Source organism: Aedes aegypti, chromosome 2 (assembly GCF_002204515.2).
Source record: "Aedes aegypti strain LVP_AGWG chromosome 2, AaegL5.0 Primary Assembly, whole genome shotgun sequence".
Lineage (NCBI taxonomy): Eukaryota > Metazoa > Arthropoda > Insecta > Diptera > Culicidae > Aedes > Aedes aegypti.
In genome coordinates this window covers 46,190,971-46,213,617 of record NC_035108.1, presented here as the reverse complement: position 1 = coordinate 46,213,617, position 22,647 = coordinate 46,190,971, and the positions used below count along the sequence as shown (strand labels likewise).

The window sequence follows — 22,647 nt, the reverse complement described above, 5'->3', positions numbered from 1 at the left end:
AAGACAAAGTACATGCTAGCTGGTGGGGCCGAGCGCGACAGGGCTCGCCTAGGTAGCAGTGTTACGATAGACGGGGATACGTTCGAGGTGGTCGACGACTTCGTCTACCTTGGATCCTTGATGACGGCTGACAATAACGTTAGCCGTGAAATACGGAGGCGCATCATCAGTGGAAGTCGGGCCTACTATGGTCTCCAGAAGAAGCTGCGGTCAAAAAAGATTCACACCCGCAAAAATGTACCATGTACAAAACGCTCATAAGGCCGGTAGTCCTCTACGGGCATGAAACGTGGACGATGCTCGAGGAGGACCTGCAAGCACTTGGAGTCTTCGAACGTCGGGTGCTTAGGACGATCTTCGGCGGTGTGCAGGAGAACGGTGTGTGGCGGCGAAGGATGAACCACGAGCTCGCCCAACTCTACGGCGAACCCAGTATCCAGAAGGTGGCCAAAGCTGGAAGGATACGATGGGCAGGGCATGTTGCAAGAATGCCGGACAGCAACCCTGCAAAGATGGTATTCGCTTCGGATCCGGTTGGTACAAGAAGGCGTGGAGCGCAGCGAGCTAGGTGGGCGGATCAAGTGCGTATCGTTTTGGCGAGCGTGGCGCAGAACCGAGGATGGAGAGATGCGGCCACGAACCGAGTATTGTGGCGTGAAATTGTTGATTCAGTGTTATCTGTGTAGATGTTAACTAAATAAATGAAAAAATGACCTAGTATAAAAAATTACCGAACAAGCAAATCGTGATTGAGTGTGTATACAACAAACAAAAAAAAACATTGAAACAAAATATCGACACTTTGATAAAAAAAAATGTTTATGGCATCGAACGCTCATTGAAAAGAGTTTTGTATAACTCAAACATTGTTGATAATTGTTATTGCTTTAATTGAATTGTTCTCAGAGAGTTAAATGTACGACCGATAATGTTCACGTTCCGCGAGGTAGGCACACTGACTGGATCTATGGAAAATATTTTCCTGTTTCTTACACATCTTATCATTGTCACCACTTTTCGATCAAATGGAGTCCAAGATGGACGATGGGACGATGGGAAGGTCTCGAGTTTGAATCCAGTATTCAGGTAATTATTAAAAGTGGTTATTAATTCATAGTAAAGGTATACACTACATTTGATATATACAGTGTTAGCTATTTTTAGTCATTTATTTGTTTTCAATCAATTTTGTGGCAGTTGAATAAAAGCTGAGATGAATGCTTATAAAGCGATTTAATAAAGTCAATATAGCCAAATATAATGCGCCACCGTCATAGAGGTCGCTGGGGAAGAACGAGTGAAATGTCACTGAAAATGCTTGTTTACGTCCAAAATTCAATTCTTCAACCCAAAAATTAGTTCATAATCAATCGATTATTGACCTATTTTCCATTGGAATATTCAGTTTGTACCATTATTCTTGCCACACGTGTGATTTCACAACAAATTTAACCACTAACAAAGAATCCGGAAGTTTATAACCTATGTTGCCAAACACCAATTTTCCAATTTTATCCCACTAATCGTACATGAGCACTGACCGAATCTGTACATTTTCAAAGGAAAAAAAGTTTATTCTTTTTCTCAATGATCTCTGATCGTCTACAAAATAACTATTCCGAGAAAAAGTGTAAATTGTGTGGTCCTTCTTATGCTGCACATGGTAAGTTCTCAATCCAACCTCTTTTTTGCCGGTTCTCCTACTAGCCACCAGATGTGATCGTTTAGCTTTGAAAATATTTGCCTAAACAACGACGCGATTTATAACTTCTACAAATTTGTGTGAACAACGCCTGAACAAAGGCTTCACTTGGAAATAATAAAAATGTTGTTAAACATTATGCTGAATTAAACTGCAATAATGTAGTTTGTTAAACTAGCGTTGTTAAATCAACAGTCCTTATTAAGCTAAGTGAAACCTGAATAAACATCATTACAATATATGATTACAGTCACTAAATGAAAAGAAGCTTAATAATTTCGCCAGATTTGCTTGAACAATGTGTGCGTAGCAGCTGCAAAGTAATATAATAAAGCAACTATTCAGTATGTAGTTGTGAAAAATTGCTTAATAAATGATTATAAAATAGGCAAATGTTTCTTGGGCGCTTCTATCCCTTCAAGAAACTCGACTAGCGGCTAAATGTTTTGGGTTGATCTTCTGAACTATTTTATTGCAAACGGTTCTGGTTGTAGTAACTTCTTAAGCTTGTTCATGAAATATTGCCCAAACTCGCATATATGTGTTCCATATGTAAAAAGTAGACATTGAGAAAATGAACATTGAAATTACAAGTTAAGGACTACAACACAGAAGCTTGTGTTATTAGACTGGCTCTTAAACAAAAAAGTTGTAAAACTCTACGGGGCACCCCCTAGATATGAGCCTTGGGGTAAGAAAAAACGCTCTCTCAAAATTTCAAATCAATTGGTTGCTCCACCAGCTGGCGCATTAGATATGAAGTTTGTATGGGATATTCGTCTCAAATATATTGAAAATTGATCCTATGTCACTGTTTCGTTCCGTATACTAATTGTTCGCGTTCGAATGAGCCCAGAATGACAAATACATTAGTTGATACCCTAATGAACATAATTGCAGAAGGTTGTATCTGGATTTAATCTCATTTTCATTACTCTTTCAGTTGTTGTAAGTTAGGCTTAGATCAGCACTCCCGTACAGTCACTTATATGCATGCGACATGTGCCTCAGCTCGCCCAGCGTCATAGGTGGCTATGATGCGCTTAGTGGCTACCTACAAGCTATGTTGACGAAATACAAGTAGTATTGCATAATATACTTCAGATGGTTAAAACACCAACTTTATTAATTTTGATCATGGTACAATCTTCTACAATATTCTTCGTTATTACATCAAGTAGTGTTTTTGACATTCTGGGTTCAATTGAACGCGATTATCAATTTTCCTGAACCAAACAGTAGATGATGTGCTGTTGCTCATATGTTTGAGCTGAAAGTCCCATATTAACTTCAATTCAAATGCGCCAGCTCATGGAACGACCAAATGAGCTGAATTTTTCAGAAAGGCTTCCTCTTACCCCAAGAAATAATCCGGGGGGGTGCCCCGTGGAATCATACAACTTTATTTTTCTCCCATACTGAGCTGGGCCAGTCTATTGTGTTATAGAGCACTTTCATGCATAGTGGTAAACAACTCTGATAACGTCCTTTTGATATAATCTTGTACTAGAACGTAATCCGAGCTTTTTAAGCGCCTCAAAAAATGTTATATGCAAGATGTAGCATATGAGATTTTGCTTAAATAGAGACCAACATGGAATATAACGTGACTCTGGGCATATAGTAGAGTGGTGTGTTCGGCAAAGCCTCCCTGTTGGCAATGTTTTGAATGCAACAAATATTCTTGGTTATCCAAGAATTCACAGAACGCACGGATTTTCAACAGTTGGGACAGTTCGCATTCGGGGAGTTTCCAAATAAAAACCCCTGTGGATACAGCAATGGTAACTCCTATAGGGTTCCGGGTCATTTGGCCGAATGCCATTTGGCCGAATGCCGTTTGGCCGAACGCCATTTGGCCGAAAGGGTCATTTGGCCGAATGCCATTTGGCCGAAAGGGTCATTTGGCCGAATGCCGTTTGGCCGAAATTGAAAACAAAAGTGAACTACAGTTAGCATGAATTTATGATGAATTCCAATGAACTTAGTCAGCTTATTCTTAAAAAAGATAAATCATCATTGATATACATAAGCTTTTTAGTATTAGTTGAAGAAACAGTTAGTGCTGAAAGATCCTAAATGTAAGCAGTTGTTCACTTCGATGACAACGGTAATAGCTACCAGCAGTTTTGGCATCGCGTCTGTAGTTAGCTTTTGACAGTAATTAAAACGGTTTAAAACTTATTCGTTCTTCTGCTGGAACGGCTTGCTTCGATCTCTCGAACCGTACTAAGTAATATATGTCGTAATTCTGGCATCAATAAGTCTTGGCTTCTTCTTTTCAAAACGGAGAAACAGTGTGCTTTACATTGACGTAAGTGTTCGTCGAGTCGTTAATTACTATACTCAAGCAACGGTGCAGTTTTCAGTTCTCATGTTGTAATCTTAATCTTGGAGGAGAATAACACCTCACCTAAGTTAACCCTTGAGCTAAAACAATATGTTTTGAATAAAACTTATTATAAGTTTTAATTCCAATAACTATGAAAAATATTTCTCTCTTGAAAGAAAAGCCTATGACCAAAAGAAGGAAAAATCTCTTATGAAAATTAGAGCAAGTGTAATGCATATAATCATTCCATCCGTACAACTACAAAGAACTACCGATTATTTAAAGGAAAAAATCCCAATTAAAATATAAGCTAAACTATTACCGATAGTAATGGAACCAGTATAATTCGAAAGAATAGCCTTTGTTTAAAAGAAGGAAAAATTTCTGATGAAATTAATAAAAACACTTGAAACCTTATTACACCGTTGGTAATCCAGTGGCGATTCAATCATCACCTCAGAGTCTTGACGCGAAGTGTGTTGTTCACAGCTTCGTCCTGAATTAAAGGTTCGATGTTATCATTCTCTTGAGCTCATATAGTGGCAAACATGACGTCCTGTCACATCATAAAAATCGACATATTAATTAGCTTATCAGTTATTGGGTAAAGCTTATGAATCCTATACATCAGCGTTGTAGCAATTTTTTTTGTTCATGATTCGGCCAAACGGCATTCGGCTAAATGACCTTTTCGGCCAAATGGCATTCGGCCAAATGGCGTTCGGCCAAACGGCGTTCGGCCAAATGGCCGGACACCCTCCTATAGATACTTACCCCTATGACAAGTTTAAGTCTAGTCTTTATCAACCATCATCATATTGTAAGTGTAGCCTTCGATTTCGTCTTCGTCTTCTTAATTTTATAATTGAATGGCGATAAAGAATACCGCATAAAACAAGATAGAGGAAATGTAGTTCAATGCCATCGTGCTTTAAAATAGAAAACAGAGGATTCTGCAATTTCCGGTGCAGTCTCTGTAAAGCACGGTTTATGTTGTTCATGATGGCTTTATTGAAAATAATGGCGTACCTACTAAGAGTGCACTTACTGCCGGCTGGTCTTCCGCGACGACAATCTAGCAACATCAACAATATTGCACCGTAGGACAGCGTTGCTTCGACCGATATAGAATTATGCACATTTACCTCATACCGAAAGTGAAAACCCCGCCACTTTTACAGTAAAAAATATAAGGCAGAGAGGAAAGCACTACCGCAGCTCAAATACTTCTCACGGTACTTGACGGTGATAGGCACTTTTCTTCCTTCCTTCGTCATATAATGATGATGGTGTGATGATGGGAAGTTGTGCGCCAGGATAGAAAAAAAAGCCGTATAGGTATAGCGCGGAAATGCGTTTTGAGCGATCGCCGGCGTGACGGCCGAGGTTCCGCGCGATGGCTTCTTTCTACGGTACCGTAATGGATGGGATACTGGAATTCATTGATTTTGTTCAATTCTTTGTTAGTATCCTTTTAAGTATTTCATTAATTTATTACAGTGCATATTTTTTTGTTTCAAGCGTCATACCGCTATTTCCTTAATTTAGGGTTCTTGAAACCATTGCCGTGTAGCACGTCCTATTTTTAAGATATTGGTCATTGAAAACGAAGCTAAAAATATTTTCAAAACTTACTTGTTGCTACTTTAGAAAAGTATGCTATATCGCCATATAAAAAAAACGAACTTTGTATGGAATTTGCAAGCCTATTAAAAAAATGCCTAGTGATACTTGAGATACGCAGAAATATTGTTTTTGTTACGCAGTGTTATCATACAAATTTGTTAACTTTGACATGCTCTATTTTTGTTCCCTTCAGAAGCAATTGAGCTGATTTTTTTCTCCACAGAACTACAAAAATGTTCAATTTTGTAACCAATATATTCGAATTTTCCCTAGTCCCTGTCGGAAAATGAGATACTAAGTGAAATTGTTTAAAATAATAGCAGTTTAGGATTCTAAATTTATTCACATACCATCAGTGCACCAGATTACGCTCATTTAAGGGAAGTCATGTGTTTAAACGTTCATTATAAAATAACTATTGGGTCGATCAGAACTATTTTTATGTCACAATGTAGCTCCAACTATAGGTAATCGTCGGCAAAATAAAAAGATTTTGAAAAAAATGCATAAAAAAATATTTAATAGCATTTGTAACTGCATTTCCGCTCACGGTAAACAGATAATAATAAAGAATAAAGAATGCTGTATACTAAAATCGACATTTCTTTAAAATTTTGTTTAATTTTTTGCATGAGTAGTGAGCGGAAATAGGGGCATGAGCGGATACTGGTGCACTGATGGTACTCAAAAATAAAATGCTATTATTTCATTCAATGTCATCTAGGGCTTTCTTTAGCCGAGTGGTTAGAGCCCGCGATTACCTAGCAAAGGCATGCTGAAGGTGTCTGGATTCGATTCCCGGTCGGCCCAGGATCTTTTCGTAATGGGAATTTCCTTGACTCCCCTGGGCATAGAGTACCATCGTACCCGCCACACGAAGAAAGCGCTCAGTTAATAACTGTGGAAGTGCTCATAAGAACACTAAGCTGAGAAGCAGGCTCTGTCCCAGTGAGGACGCAGTGCCAAAGGAGAAGAAGAATGATATGATTAAGGGGTCTATTTTATAAGTCGAGTCGATCAAAATGACTCGACTGGAGTCACTGTCGACCAAAAAACTTGCTCGACACGGCTCTGTCACTCGAGTTTCTCGACAATTGTCACTCTATGTGACTGGATTATTATGGCAGTCGACGAGTGACATCTGAAATATGCCTGCTTACTTTGATCGACACTGATTACAGACGAGTCACATGAATCTGCTCGATTTACAAAATAGACCCCTAAGAAACATGGAAATAATTAAATTAGAACTCAGTCCGGCATTTGAAGCACCACGGTTACTTGGTGAAGAAATGGGCAAAAAATATTATGTGGAGCGTAGGAAAAAATAATCATCCCTTCAAGGACACGCTCACTAATGGAGCGGATAAAATTGTGCTGAATTTAGCACAATTATCGAAACGCTATCAGCCAACCGTTGCTGCATTCCACGATAGAAGTGATAAAAGCTCTCTCACTTGTTGGTCTTGAATCATCGAAAGCAGAAAAAAGGCCATCCATATCAACTTGACTCGGTTGGAAAAAAGTAATCAGATTATCACGATTTAATCGCTAACCTTATTAGACAGTGGTAGCTTTCGATGTGACCCCTAGGCAGTTGACCGAAGGGTGAATTTCATTAAGAACCTTCGTAGAATTCGACAGGAGGGTTCGTGTGCATAGCACACGTGGAAAAGGGTGGCACACACCCCTGTCGATCACATTTTCCACAGAAAGGGGATTCCAATCGACCCTTTAGCTTGAGGAGTGATTGGCAGTGCGCGGATATGCTCAACGCCCCATGGGTAACTTTCTGAATTATTTATATTATTTTTGAGTTGACATGAGTTTAATGCGTCCTGCCGCATTCGGATGTCTTGAACTCCCCCAGGAATTGTGGGAAAAGCGTTGAAGCGAACTCGCTGATGATGATGACTAATGGAGTATGAAACTGGAGCGAACACCCTCCAGCAGCATTTTATCAAAAGTTTTTATTTGAGTTTCTGGTACTTTCTCTTCTGCTTCGATTGTTTAGAGTTATTATGAATGTTAGCTAAAACTGTACTGTGTTTTGAATATTCAAATATTCATTTGTTTTGTCAAGTTTAAATGTGGAAAAGTATTGGCTGCATTCTCCTAGTTTAAGTTGTTCATTTCATTTTTAAACACAGTGTAGAAAAGAGAGCGGAAATCGACAGTTGGGGAGAAACCGTACAACTACCGCAACCGTGCTGATGAATTTTCACGCCCCCTTCCAATCCTTTTCATTGTTTTCAACGAGGTGGAAGTCCTTTGATAAGAGCTGCGAAATAGCTAGCTTTTATTGGGATTGGCTGGATGTACTTTTTGAAATGGGTCCATTAGTACGTTTTTGGGTTGGGATGAGAACATTTTTATTCAGCAGTCATATATTATGTTATGTTTGGGACAAAATTCAGATTTTTGTTCCAGTCTTTAAGATTCCATTAAGTTTCTTAATAACTATGTTATATATCAGCTTGAGTGGAGAAACTATTATTTAGCATCAGCTATTCAAAGTTTATATAGGTTTTGCTAAAGACCACTAATCGGTAATCCATTGTACTCTATAAATTTAATCAAAGATAATTAAAAATTATACTAGGAGGAAAAGGTTATCGAAGTCCGTTAAGCGATCTACAAAGTATGCATATGAAGTGCTGATTAACAGTTGACAATTTTCGAATAGCAGCGCTATGGCTTCTTTAATGCAATAAAGCAATAAATTTGCAATAAAATGACAACACGCAAAATATCATGAGAAGACTGATTCTGTTCTAATGCTAATTGCTTGTTTTTTTTATCATTCGCTGTGCTTGCGTTAACGCCAGGTACTGTGCCATATATAGGCCTTCACCCAAGTAATCAAATTGCACTTTAATTCGCCCTGCTTGCTAATATAGTGCTATTATACAGCTGACATACCCTATATTAGCCGTATAATAACAATATAAAGCCATAAAGGAGAATTAGCGGGCTAGTAGTTACTTTGGCAGTGCCAATCACAGGATGTCCATTTATCCGGGAAAAGCGGAAAAAACCCGGGAATCACAAATGACTCGAAAAAGTACGGAAAATACCCGGGAATTTGGAGACTACACCGGGAAAATATGTATTTCATGCATAAGAATAAGCACTAGGCGAAACTAGATTTTTTAGGAGGTGTAAGATTGTCTGTTAACTGTTAGTTCGCATCATAACTAGCTTTTGGTGGGTTGCTAGAGGGATAGTTAACGATTATCATCCTTGCATCATTTCTAGAAGGGTACTCCGAGATCCCTGGTTAGGATCTTGGTGAGATGCTTGTTGGATTTCCATTTAGATTCATAGCATTTTTTTTAATAAGGTTGATTAATTCAATAAGATCTTTGATGGAAACCTATCGAAAATCGAGCCAGTTTCTTGAAAGTCCTTTCTGGAAGATCCATGAAAAGGTTAGCGGATTCTAGAAAAAAAACATTTCTTATCTTTTTGGAAATTCTTAGTAGAAGCGTAGATGGTGGCAAACAGCTGAGCTAAAAATATATTTGACATTCTGTTTGGGAGATCTACTGAAACCCTGGACAGATTCATGAGGAATTCTGTTTGTCGCACGCATGTCTAAACCAGCAGATTATAGAAATCGAATGTTCCTCGGATTTTTTCCCACCGTTTGTGATGATTTCGTAGTACCTGTACTCTTACCTGATGTTCTGGACCACCAATTTCTGGGCGCCTTCGTTCACGTTGCTTTAATGATATCTGCTTCACAGCTACAAGTGTTTCTGATTTTCCAGATATTGGTTTATCAGTTTCAACGACATTTTCTATATGCGTTTTACATTCATTGGGCTTATCTCGAACTAACAGATCAGTAACTCGTTTGCAATAGCAACCTTCGCGGATACTCTTGAAAAGCTCCAGCCCTTCAGTTTCACTGTAGCAAGCAGTACACCATCTTTCTTGATCAGAGCATCGTTTTTCTTGAATACAACGTCGATACCAGTTTTATTCATCTTGTGCACCGAAATTAGACTTTCTCGCAGATCCGGCACGTAAAGAACATTTTCCAAAATTATCTCGATCCCTTCGTTGCTTCTCAATCCTCGAATTTCTCCAACCATCTTCGCTTGCATAGCTTGTCCATCTTTTGCCACTAGGACTTCAACGGGGCTTTCCAACTTGCGAAGACTGGTGAACATTGATTTTTCACAAACTAAGTGGTCGCTGCATCCGGAATCTAGTTTCATTCTCATACATTTTTCCGAAACATTAGTTACAAAACTTACGGCATTATTAGAACATTCTTCTTCATCTTCGAATCGTTTCCAGCAATCCTTCATTAAATGTCCACGTTTTCCACATTTGTGACATTTTCCATCAAATATCTGCTTCCGGTTCTGTAAATTTCCCGTGAACGACGCAAGATTATCATCCGCGCATCTGCCTTGTCGGTCCGAACGCTTCGATTCTTCAGACAATAGTCTTTGCTTCACTATATCCAGTGTGAGTTCATTCTCTGGTACATTTTCCAATGTAGTGACTAACGGGTCGTATGATTCTGGTAGTGTCAGGAACAACTGCGATACCAAATCTCCCTCTGCCAACAAAGCTCCAGCCGTTTTTAACTTGCGCACCAGCCCGGAGCGCGGAGCCACTTCGGTCAGAGCATCCAGAAACAATCTGACTCTATAGCTCCAGTTTTCGTACTGATCACCATGTCCTAGGAATTGCAAAATTCCACACGTCAAATTCGAACAATATTATTTGCAGACTACAGGCATGTTAAGAGAATTGATTTGATCTAAATTGAAAGGGAAAGATTAGATGAAATAGCGAATAAGTGAAATGAGAGCATATTGCTTCATATCACAATGGGTTCGAACAGCGCCCTAAAAAGGGCACAGTAAAATACATAAGCGTAAAGAGAGTCTACAGCTCATTACTACAGCGGGTTAGGAATAAGATAATATCCTGAAAATCCAGCCTTCTGAAATCAGTTTCACTCTACCCTTAAAAGACTTGGTCAAATCTCAATGTTTTAACAGTTTTATGTGGTGGATTAGTTGCACCTCCAAATGCATCCACAAAGATTTGGATACCGGTGGCTAATCCCGATATACGGTCGAAAATGTAGCGTACACCTCCTATTCCACCAGTGATTCTTGATAAAATTTCAATATACTTCAAATGTATTTATGTGAAAGTATATGGATATAGTATGTAGCAAGTCTTGCGAGCTCATGTGGGACATTTTTGAATCACTTGTCCACTGACATGTTCAATTGTAGGAGAATGGAAGTCTTAGTATGTGATCATATAATCATATAAAATCATATTTTTTGCCAACTCATTTTGAATACAGGTGATCAATTTAAGTCTAATTTCAGAACCACGTTTTTGGTTTCAAAAGACCGACTTTGATTATCAGAAAACACACATTATGCGAAGCATAAAATAACACTATTTCAGAAAATTTGAATATATAATGATGGAACATGGCGCCTTCCTTAGCCGAGTGGTTAGAGTCCGCGGCTACAAAGCAAAGTCATGCTGAAGGTCCAGCATGTTTTCGTAATGTATCGTAATGGTTTCGTAATGTAACCCTTGACTTCCCTGGGCATAGAGTATAATCGTACCTGCCTACGAATGCGTAAATGGCAACTTTGGCAAAGAAAGCTCTCAGGTAAAGCGACCGCATATGTCCCGCGAAACGCGGCACCCTGTCAGATCTCGTTCCCAATTAAACTTTATTCGTATTGGATGTGTATTCTACAAACATTTTAGGTCTAAATCATGATCTAATTTCTCAGTTTAGTCAAACAATTAGTTTTGACGCAGTAATATCATGTTGAAAATTGCGTTGTCCCGCGAAACGCGGGACGTCTGGTCACCTTACTCTCAGGTAACTGTGGAAGTGATCATAAGAATACTAAGCTGAGAAGTAGGATCTGTCGCAGTGAGGACGTAATGCCAAGAAGAAAGTTGGAACATGCTAAATGTATAGGGGCCATCTTGAGTTTTTTATTTTAAGAAACTCCGGTATTTGGTTTCGGAATACAAATATTTTTAAGACAGAATTATCTTGTGGCGCAAAAATGCAAATTTAATTGATACTCCCATCATGAGAAATATAAAATACAAATATTTCCTAAGGGTAAATCTATCGAAAGCTAAATAACAGTACAGTCAGGTCTCCTATTATACACATGGTTGGGGGGCGTAAAAGGAATCTGCGTTATAGGAGACCCAGGACTTATGGGATTTCATCACTTTGGGGGTGTTGTTGAATATCGCGTATGCCAAAAGAGATAGCACAGTACTGTCTTCGGCGAAGTTTCAGTGCTAAGTACGATCTACCTTTAGGAGTTGAAGATCATCCTTTTAGTTGATAACTTGGCCGGCAGGAGCGCTTTTTCTGATTTGCACTATATGAACCATGAGGGATAAGAATGCAAAATTTTGTAACATATGATATCTCTAGATCCTGATGTTTTGGAAGGTTGATGTCTTCGGAAGAGTTGTTCAGTAGCTCAAGGGCTAACATTATTCGAGCCGAAAGTTTCGGAACTTTGCCACTAGGCGGCGCTAGTGAGCAACGAATTTTTGTTTCGCGGATAGCTCAGTAGCCTGACCACTTAGAAAGATGGCGTCTTCAGCAAAGGTGCTCAGTATCACAAGGGCTAACATTATTTGAGCCAAAAGTTTCGAAACTTTGCCACTAGGCGGCGCTAGTGAGCAAAGAATTTTTGTTTCGCGGATAGCTCAGTAGCCTGACCACTTAGAAAGATGGCGTCTTCAGCAAAGGTGCTCAGTATCACAAGGGCTAACATTATTTGAGCCAAAAGTTTCGAAACTTTGCCACTAGGCGGCGCTAGTGAGCAAAGAATTTTTGTTTCGCGGATAGCTCAGTAGCCTGACCACTTAGAAAGATGGCGTCTTCAGCAAAGGTGCTCAGTATCACAAGGGCTAACATTATTCGAGCCGAAAGTTTCGAAACTTTGCCACTAGGCGGCGCTAGTGAGCAACGAATTTTTGTTTCGCGGATAGCTCAGTAGCCTGACCACTTAGAAAGATGGCGTCTTCAGCAAAGGTGCTCAGTATCACAAGGGCTAACATTATTTGAGCCAAAAGTTTCGAAACTTTGCCACTAGGCGGCGCTAGTGAGCAAAGAATTTTTGTTTCGCGGATAGCTCAGTAGCCTGACCACTTAGAAAGATGGCGTCTTCGACAAAGTTGCTCAGTGTCACAAGGGTTAACATTAGTTGATCCGAAAGTTTCGAAATTTTGCCACTAGGCGGCGCTAGTGAGCAAACCATTTTTTTTGCATAGCTCAGTAGCCTGACCAAAGTTGTTCAGTATGATAACGGCTATCGATTTTCCTCGCATTTTCACATTTAAGTAAAAGTGCCTAGAGAAAAATACATACATCATATTTTATAATCGAATAAAAGTGTGGCTAGTATCTTAGTATTTTCGATGGATTGGAAGATTTTTTGATCAATTATTTGATATGAGAAAGAGTGAGGATCCGTTTACTACTCAAATGTGTGATCGTTAGCTATTTATATGAACCGAAAAAAAATGTATGTTTATTTCTCCATATTTTCAAAGATATGGATTGGATAAAAATGAAGTTAGGTTGGAATGTCAGTCATTACTAATAAATTGTGAAATCCATTCGCTAACAATTTTAATGAGATAACTAGGACTGGCCTTATCACTTTAGTTACACTACACTCTTGTTTGAATATTTTAAAAATATAAACCTTCTTTTTCATAACGATAATTGAATCCTATAAAAATACGTTTTCTCCCAATTTCTACGTATATAAAAAATCTAGAAACTCTCGGCTCAAATAATGTTAGCCCTTGTGATACTGAGCAACTTTGCCGAAGACGCCATCTTTCTAAGTGGTCAGGCTACTGAGCTATCCGCGAAACAAAAATTCTTTGCTCACTAGCGCCGCCTAGTGGCAAAATTTCGAAACTTTCGGCTCGAATAATGTTAGCCCTTGAGCTACTGAACAACTCTTCTGAAGACACCTTCCAAAACATCAGGATCTAGAGATATCATATGTTACAAAATTTTGCATTCTTATCCCTCATGGTTCATATAGTGCAAATCAGAAAAAGCGCCCCTACCGGCCAAGTTCTCAACTAAAAGGATGATCTTCAACTCCTAAAGGTAGATCGTACTTAGCACTGAAACATCGCCGAAGACAGTACTGTGCTATCTCTTTTGGCATAGAGATATTCAACAACACCCCCAAGGTGATGAAATCCCATAAGCTCTGGGTCTCCTATAACGTTCTGGCGTGTCTTATAGGAGTGAGTGCAATAGGAGTGCACGTTATAGGAATGCGTTTAATAGGAGACCCGACTGTATTTAGACCCGGTCGACCATTATGCAGGAACTCAGGCTTAGTAACAAAGTTTGAATTTGGAAGATCAAACCTTTTTTTTTTATGGAAGGGTGCGAGTCCTCAAACTATTTCAATAAGGATTCTGAAATCATTCTAGTGAGTATCCTGAAGAAAGCTGAAGAGAATCCTAAATGAAATACGCGTATTTCGACCTCAATTTTAAGGCCGTCTTCTTGTACTAGACACGATTAGTAGAGACAATTAAATGGTAGGTATAGTACTAAATTCGGGTTTTCATTTTTTTTTAATATTGGGAAGTTTCTGATGAAAATCTAGGTATGATTCTGATGAGCATCTTGGAAATTTTATAATAAAAAATTCCTGGAAGAATCTCTTTGAAAATCGCGGAATTTTACGTAAGATCTCTGCAATGTTTCCGATAAGAATCCTAGAAAGTTTGGAGAGAATCGTTGATTGATTGAATGTGAATTCTGGAAGATTTATAATGAAAATCCAGGAAGAATTCTGATGAAAATCCAGGAGGGATTATAATCAAAAGACTGGAAGAGTTCTGATGAGATCCCTAGAAATATTCTGTAGAAAAAATGAAAAGGTTTTAGTAAGAATCAAGAAAGGTTTCATATGAGATTCCTGATGAAAACACTGGAATGATTTTGATGAGCATCCAGATAGGATTCTGATAAGATTCCTGGAACGATTCTATTGAGCATTCGACATCCTCGGTGAACTTCTATTTTTATGCAATAATTGTGCCTGCCACGTCAGAATGCAGACCAGTTAGGGGAAGGAGGGAATTGATGATGCATTTGAAATTGGCCCACAGTAGTCCGAATATAGCCTTGCATCTACGCCAGTTCATGCGGGAAGGTGTGGGGGTGGTAATTTTATTGCCTAGAGGTTTGCTGTTTGGTTAAGGCCTGTTCATTTAAGAAAGTGGACACGTGTTTTTTACAGTAAACTGTTTATTTTCGAACAAATTCATGAGTTTACCTAAAATACATGGAAATCAACGTAATTTCGACCAAATTCACATAAATTTGAACATTTATTGAGCATTGCTGGAGAACGCTCTTACTTTTCTCATTATACCTCCCATAAGGTTCTGCACAACTTTTTTCGGAACTTTTCGTTGTGCTGCTGTTCGTTGTGACCACATTTTCTTGAAAAAATCGATGGAGCTTGCTTCTCTTCCATCCTTCTTAAGATGTCGTTTGATTATTGCCCAATATGTTTCAATGGAGCGTAGTTCTGAGCAATTTGATGGATTCGATCATTTTTCTACAAATTCGACTTTTTCCTTCTTGAGCATCTCCAAAGTAGCTGAAGCATAGTGAGCCGATGCTTAGTCTGACAAAAACAATGGAGGCATGGTATGCTTTCAGTAGATGGGCAGAAGCAATTTTTTAATGCATTCAGTTCTGTAATTTTCGCTGTTGATTGAACCCGTCGTGAAATATGTAGTATTTTCATACTGCAGGAGCAAATTGCTTGCCATAACAAATCATTGTTCCCAAATTTTTCTGTTGGGATGTATCGTACGTCGTCAGGAATATCTGTTTTGGCCAAAGCGTTGAAAAAATTCAATTTGGACACTTCGCGATTTTAGCCAAATCTCGGAACGACAGTTTTTCTGTACACCATTTGTGCAGAAAAAAATTGCGAGTCGCCGTGTCAATTCAACCCATCGCTTGGAATTTATAATTTTTTTATGTCAACTTTTGTCTGCTGTCAAAATAAACACTTGGATACACACTGAAACAAAATTTTATTTGTTTTTATGGAATTTTCACACCAACATGTTAATATTTAGGTGTCCACTTACTTAAATGAACAGTCCTTAGTGTGGCGAATTGAGTTGTTATAGATTGAAATATAAAAAAAAATAAAGTAAATTGTTTTCGATTCTACTTGTATTATGCTAAGCGTGTACAAGAGATGTCAAACAACGAGCGAAAATGAACGAAAAGCAGATTAGGCGAAACGGGCGAAACGAGAACTGTGCGGGAAAGAAGCCAGTTTTGAAAACAACTCGATCCAGTTTGGTGACAACTTTTGTAGCGAACGGACGGTGTTTGCTATAGTGTGTTTATTTGTCGTTTCGGCTCAAGTTTGGCCGATTAGTTATGTTTCGGTTACTACATGGCGCAGTCGGTTAATCATAAGTTGTGTTTATCTCTACAGGAGATAAACATCGAATTTATTTTTATTGCCGGGAAGAGAGTTTACCGAGCAATACTAAATGTTGATTATGGAGAGAGAGTTCTCCAGAGCCGGAAAGAAAGTTTTCCGAGCCAATGTAAATAAAATAAAAAACTTGGAGAGAGAGTTCTCCAAGGACGGAAAGAGAGTTTTCCGAGCCGGATTTTGGAAAGAGAGTTTTCCAAAATCAATCCAAATTGCCGGGAAGAGAGTTTTCCGAGCAATATGAAAAGTGGATTATGGAGAGAGAGTTCTCCAAGGACGGAAAGAGAGTTTTCCGAGCCGGATTTTGGAAAAAGAGTTTTCCAAAATGAAGCTCAATTGCCAGGAAGAGAGTTTTCCGAGCAAATTTAAAAGTTGATTATGGAGAGAGAGTTCTCCAAGGCCGTAAAGAGATTTTTCCGAGCCGGATTCTGAAAAGAGAGTTTTCCAAAATCAATTCAAATTGCCGGGAAGAGAGTTTTCCGAGCAATGTGGAAAGTTGATTATGGAGAGAGAGTTCTCCAAGGACGAAAAGAGAGTTTTCCGAGCGGATTTTGGAAAGGGAGTTTTCCAAAATGAATCTCAATTGCCGGGAAGAGAGTTTTCCGAGCAAATTTAAAAGTTGATTATGGAGAGAGAGTTCTCCAAGGCCGCAAAGAGAGTTTTCCGAGCTGGATTCTGAAAAGAGAGTTTTCCAAAATCAATCCAAATTGCCGGGAAGAGAGTTTTCCGAGCAATGTGAAAAGTTGATTATGGAGAGAGTGTTCTCCAAGGACGGAAAGAGAGTTTTCCGAGCGGATTTTGAAAAGAGAATTTCTCAAAATGAATCCAATTGCCGGGAAGAGAGTTTTTCGGGCAATGTAAAAAAAAGTTGATTATGGAGAGAGAGAGAGTTCACCAAAGCCGGAAAAAGAGTTTTCCGAGTCGGATTTGGGAGAGAGTTTTCCAAAATGTATCTCAACTGCCGGGAAGAGAGTTTTCCGAGCAATGTGAAAAGTGGATTAGGGAGAGAGAGTTCTCCAAGGTCGGAAAGAGAGTTCCGAGCCGGATTCTGGAAAGAGAGTTTCCCAAGTAACACAGCTAGTTATATATGAGTAAATAATTCAGGTTTTGAACATATTCCGTTGTATTTTTTCAGCAGTATTTACTTTATATCTAACACTTGTAAAGCTAAAACAGCGCAAAAAATGGCGGCTTATATAACATCTTATAGGTCTGAAAACTATTAATGATAACATACAATTGACGATTTATGAACATATTCTCAACATAATAAAGATGAGTTTATGAGCTGTGATGATCGTTTGTTCTAATTAGGCTATTTTTCAGCACAAAATACTCACAAATCAAGTGTATATAGCGACATATTTCATTTGTTGTAATTGAGCTATTTAAAAGTGAAAACCAAATATATATGACACAATATGATCAGTTTATAATGCAGGCAAATGTTTTGGTTGTTATGACGTTATTTGTACGTTATATAACTTGAAAGACACACTTGTATCACAAAATATCTGATCAGAATGTCCAATGTCTAAAAACATGCAAAACAAAGGAACTAACAGAAAAATAAAAACAAAATTGTCATAAAAAACATGGCTATCAGAACCTGAAAAATGTTAAGAAATAAATTAAATTTGATTATCATTAAGATGAAGAAAAATGAAAATGGATCATATCCAGTGGCATTTGGGAAGTTTAATATGCGATTCAAAATTTATAGTGAAACTTTCATTTTCACTCTTCAATGTTTCATGGGCTATTATAATAATCAATGTTTGTAATACAAATCCTTCAAAACTGTGCTGTTTTGTGGAATTCGCTCCAATTCTCGATAGAAAAATATGATGGCTGATTGTTAGTTGAGCCTACAGCACCATCCGAAAATATTCGAACGATTCAATTATTTTTTCAAACTCTATTATTGATCTGGTCACATTGCTCACACTCCAAATTGTTTCTCAATTTTGATATAGCTCATGTCAAGATTGCGCAATCAATGAAATCAAATCTTGATTTCTAATCAAATTAATCTGGTTAATATGATCGATATGGGGCTTTATGCTAAGGTGATTCAAATTTTCGACCGGTACTGTAATCTGGATTATTAATTTGACAAAATGTGAAATGTTTTTGTTTTGATTCGTAAATAAGTTTAAATAACGTTGTAATAATGTCTAAAGTGCATCTTAACTACAGGTTCTTGATTATCTTCTAATAACGTTTAAAATACATCTTGAGAACATATTTTCAACATACTCTAAAAATACCTTTTGTTTTTGTTTTTTCGATAATAGTTATAACACCCAAAAAACTTAAATATAGCTTATTGCTAAGTGGATAGATTTTCATCTGTCAAACGTCAAACATCGGTTTACGAATGTCAACATTGTAAAATTTGCAGTAATGGTGACGGACGTAACTCGCGCTGTAGTATTTTTTTATTCAGACAGTATTCATAAATTTGAGACATTTTCGACTACAATGATTGTAGCCCACATAGAGAAAAAAGTTGCTTTATGAGCATGAGCATGAGCTTAGATGACCGCACAATTCGTAGTGGCTACTCCGTGATTGACCAGAGCAATCGTAGTTGCACAGGAATTTAATGAATGGGGCTTGGGATTAGCTTACCATTCCTCAATGTGCACAAATCGAGAGCTCAAATTTACAAAGGAAAAAGTAGCTTTATATTATTAAATACTAGTGAAAAATTTATCTTTGGGATATTGTGTTTCCAGCTACAATCGCAAGTTTGAAATTATGTTGATTCGGTGACAAACAGGTGCCCGTTGTATACAATACGTTCGGAACTATGTGATGTGCCAATCACGGTGCTAAAATATTCGGGAAGTGACGCTTTTAGCGTATATTTTTCTAGGCAGATGTAGCAAAATTCATAAATTATATCTCTAAAACATCCAATCCAAGTAAAAGAGGCAAACGAAGCTGGCAGAATTTGAGTTCACCGTGAAACATATTTATTTTGCCTATTTGCTGTACTCTTTGTGACCACATCTCTTTCACTCTTTGAAGAGTTTTCGTTCTGTTTTTAGTAGTTTCTGAGTGTTTTATACCTTTACCGTTGATATTATCAAACCGATTGATTTTGTTTGTCATTATAATGTTATTTACATGTTTGTAGAGCGTAAAATTAACCAGGGCCAGTTGTCACTTTTGGATTAATCTGTTTTAAGGTGATTTGTTTTCCGATAGCTATTTTATAGCTTTTATATAGCACAAGATGTTATGATTTCACCATTTAAACACTTATATGACAATATCTGCTATCTGTTATTCGAAAAGATGTTTTCGGTGTTACTTGGGTTTCTCAAAATGATTCCAAATTTCTGCGAAGAGAGTTTTCCGAGCAATGTGAAAAATGGATTAGGGAGAGAGAGTTCTCCAAGGCCGGAAAGAGAGTTTTTCGAGTTGGATTCTGGAAAGAGAGTTTTCCAAAATGAATCCAAATTGCCGAGAAAAGAGTATTCCGATACAAAATTGGTAAAGAGTTTTTCTAAAGCGAATGCAAATTGCCGGAAAGAGCTTTTCGAGCAATGTAAAAAGTAGATTAGGTTTGGATTTAGATTGTATTTGGATTGGATTTTCGTTCAACTTCAATTGCATTTGAATGTGATTTAGAATGTATTTCATTTTGATTGGATTTTATTTAAGGTGGAATCAAATTTGGATTTCATCTGGTTTAGAATTTTATGAATTTGGATTTAAATACAATTTCAATTGAATTTTGTTTGAATTTTGATTACATTTAAATTGGAATTAAGAAAAAAATTTGATTTGATTAGTCTCCAATTTTGGTTAAAAAAAGGATTGGTTTTGGATTGGATGTAAGAAACTAATTTAATAAGTTTAACTACATTATAATCATAAGTGTGGAGAAGAGGGCGAATGTGGCGAATAGAGTTGTTATAGATTGAAATATAAAAAAAATAAAGTAAATTGTTTTTGATTCTACTTGTATTATGCTAAGCGTGTACAAGAGATGTCAAACAACGAGCGAAAATGAACGAAAAGCAGATTAGGCGAAACGGGCGAAACGAGAACTGTGCGGGAAAGAAGCCAGTTTTGAAAACAACTCGATCCAGTTTGGTGACAACTTTTGTAGCGAACGGACGGTGTTTGCTATAGTGTGTTTATTTGTCGGTTCGGCTCAAGTTTGGCCGATTAGTTATGTGTCGGTTACTACAGTTAGCAGACTGCCTATGAATCAGGCGTAAGGAAAGGCGTGCTATAATGATTGAATTATGGAAGCGTAGGGAAACGGTTTTTTGTCCGTTTCTGGCTCTAGCAAATGCTATGAACGAAGAATGAATGAACAAAGCTACATATGAAGATCAACTGTGATAGATTAAGAGTGGAAGAAAGAACCAAGTAAAAGATACATCTACAATGTACAAGGGACGGGCTTGGGGTTGAATCCATGACTTATGAAGCAGAAGCGGTAACCAATAGACCACCAAACCCGTCATTGATTGATTTCGTTCCAAAAATGATAGAAACAACTTGTTTCCCCTAAAACTTTAGCTCCCTTGCATTTATAGTAGACATATTGACTAAGACACTACTAATATTAACTATTTTTATTAAACAAGAAATATTGAAGAAATTAAAACCTAAATTTGTCAAAACAATTAAACTTAAAAAAAATACGATTTGATTTTTGTTTTGCTTATGTTGTGGAGCTAGTCATACTATAGGAACATAACTTAGAAATAGTGCTACTCTATGCACATGTGTTCCTATAGTTTTACCAGCGATATTAAATACAAAAATATGACTTTTCATAGTGTTCATTACCAAGATAACGTAAAAACTAATGTCACTGGCTGTATTTCTCTATCTTATACGAACATTTGTTCAGCTATGAGGCTATTTGTACACCGACCCTACCTAGTTAAAATTTAAACAAACAGAAACGTCAAGTCATCTTTAATTTGAATAAATTGTCAAAGGAAATTCCTATAATCAATCTTCTTCCACCATACTAGCTCTAGCAATTGAGTGCTACGTGTGCAATGCGACCGATTCCAGCACACCGTTCCAGTGCAGCGAGTGGTTCGATCGCTTCGACACCCCGGACATCAAGCCGCAGGACTGCTCCAACGTATACGGCGCCAAGTACTGCATCAAGCACATAGGCCGCTTCGAAGGTATTTCACGTCGCTCGACCACTGCACTCATCATCGACTTGTAATAAGGAATAAGGATAACTGTTACGCAAAGCAAAAAATGGCGGTTGGCAGAACTGGGTGCATGGCTGGGGTGCTTGGAGCTCGCTGTTAACTAATATTGGGACATGGGATTAATTTGAATTTTATAACATATTTAACAATAGCATGAATTACACAATCACCCTAAAACATCTAATCGCACTAACCGTTACAACTGTTCTGGTTATGGTTCTTCTTCATTTCGTTTCGCTCGCAGCGCTAGGGATCCTCTGCTACCAGTGCTCGTCGGCCCACTCGATGTACTGTTCCGATATGTTGGTGGCGGACGAGGCGTCTCCATTCAAGCCGGAACCGTGCGACCACGTGTTCGAGGCGGAGTACTGCGTCAAATCGACGGCCATGCACGGTTAATAGTTTGAGAAATTTGCGTGTTTTGTGTGTCTTGTTTGCATCATTTTACGTTGTGTGCCTTTTTGTAGTTTTGCTTATGCTTTGTTATAGAACACTCAATATGTTGGCCTACCCCTTTTAGCATAATAGCTGTTTGGTATAATTGCAGGACTGGTAGCAGGTTTCTTTTCAGAGCCTTGGCCACTATTTGAATGCGAGTTGATATAAAAAGTATCTGTTTTAATGGAAGATCTCTTAAATTTCTAAATCAAAAAAGTCAAAATTTCTCCTGTCTCATGGCAGTGAATCCTGAGCCAAAACTCTAGAAAAACCTTCAAAGATTCTAACGAGATAGTTCTTCAGGAACTTCTTATAAGATTTTTAGAGGACAAGCTTTAGGAATTCTTCTAGTAATTTCTCAAGGAGTTTTTTCTGCAATATTTGCAGGAACTCTTAAAGGCATCTGTCCCCAAGTTCTTTTAGATATTTCCCCAAAAGTTCAATTTCATAAGTTCCTTCAGAGATTTTCCTTGGGCGGTTTCAATTTGTATGACCCAATGTCACCCCAACTATGGGGTGAGATTGGGTCATTTGTTTTTCACTTATAGGGCCTTGGTGAACAATTATGTTTCATTGTTTTTTTAGACAGTTGTTAATGTATCATCAAAAAAAAATACACTTCAAATTTGAAGTTCTTGAGAGTTAAATTGCGATAGTTATTCAATACATAATACGTACATATCCTTTTTTGACTTTCTCACCCCCAAAGACGATACTTCATACCTCTACCTATGCCAAACGACTATTTTGGCAAACTGTGCTAAACAGCATTACGCCAAATGACCCCAATATGTTGAG

At 38.0% G+C, this 22,647-nt stretch overlaps 1 protein-coding gene across 2 annotated transcripts in view; it reads left to right on the top strand.

Moving 5' to 3' along the window:
• The window catches only part of LOC5570502, a 32,004-nt gene that overhangs the window by 8,638 nt on the left and 719 nt on the right, over positions 1–22,647 (top strand). The window contains exon 2 of one of the 2 annotated variants that reach the window (XM_021840752.1): positions 21,656–21,805. In XM_021840752.1, coding sequence (XP_021696444.1) covers positions 21,656–21,805 — 150 coding nt within the window. Of the gene's footprint in view, positions 1–21,216; positions 21,379–21,655; positions 21,806–22,647 lie in introns of both variants that reach the window. The other variant, XM_001659137.2, reaches the window with a different exon arrangement.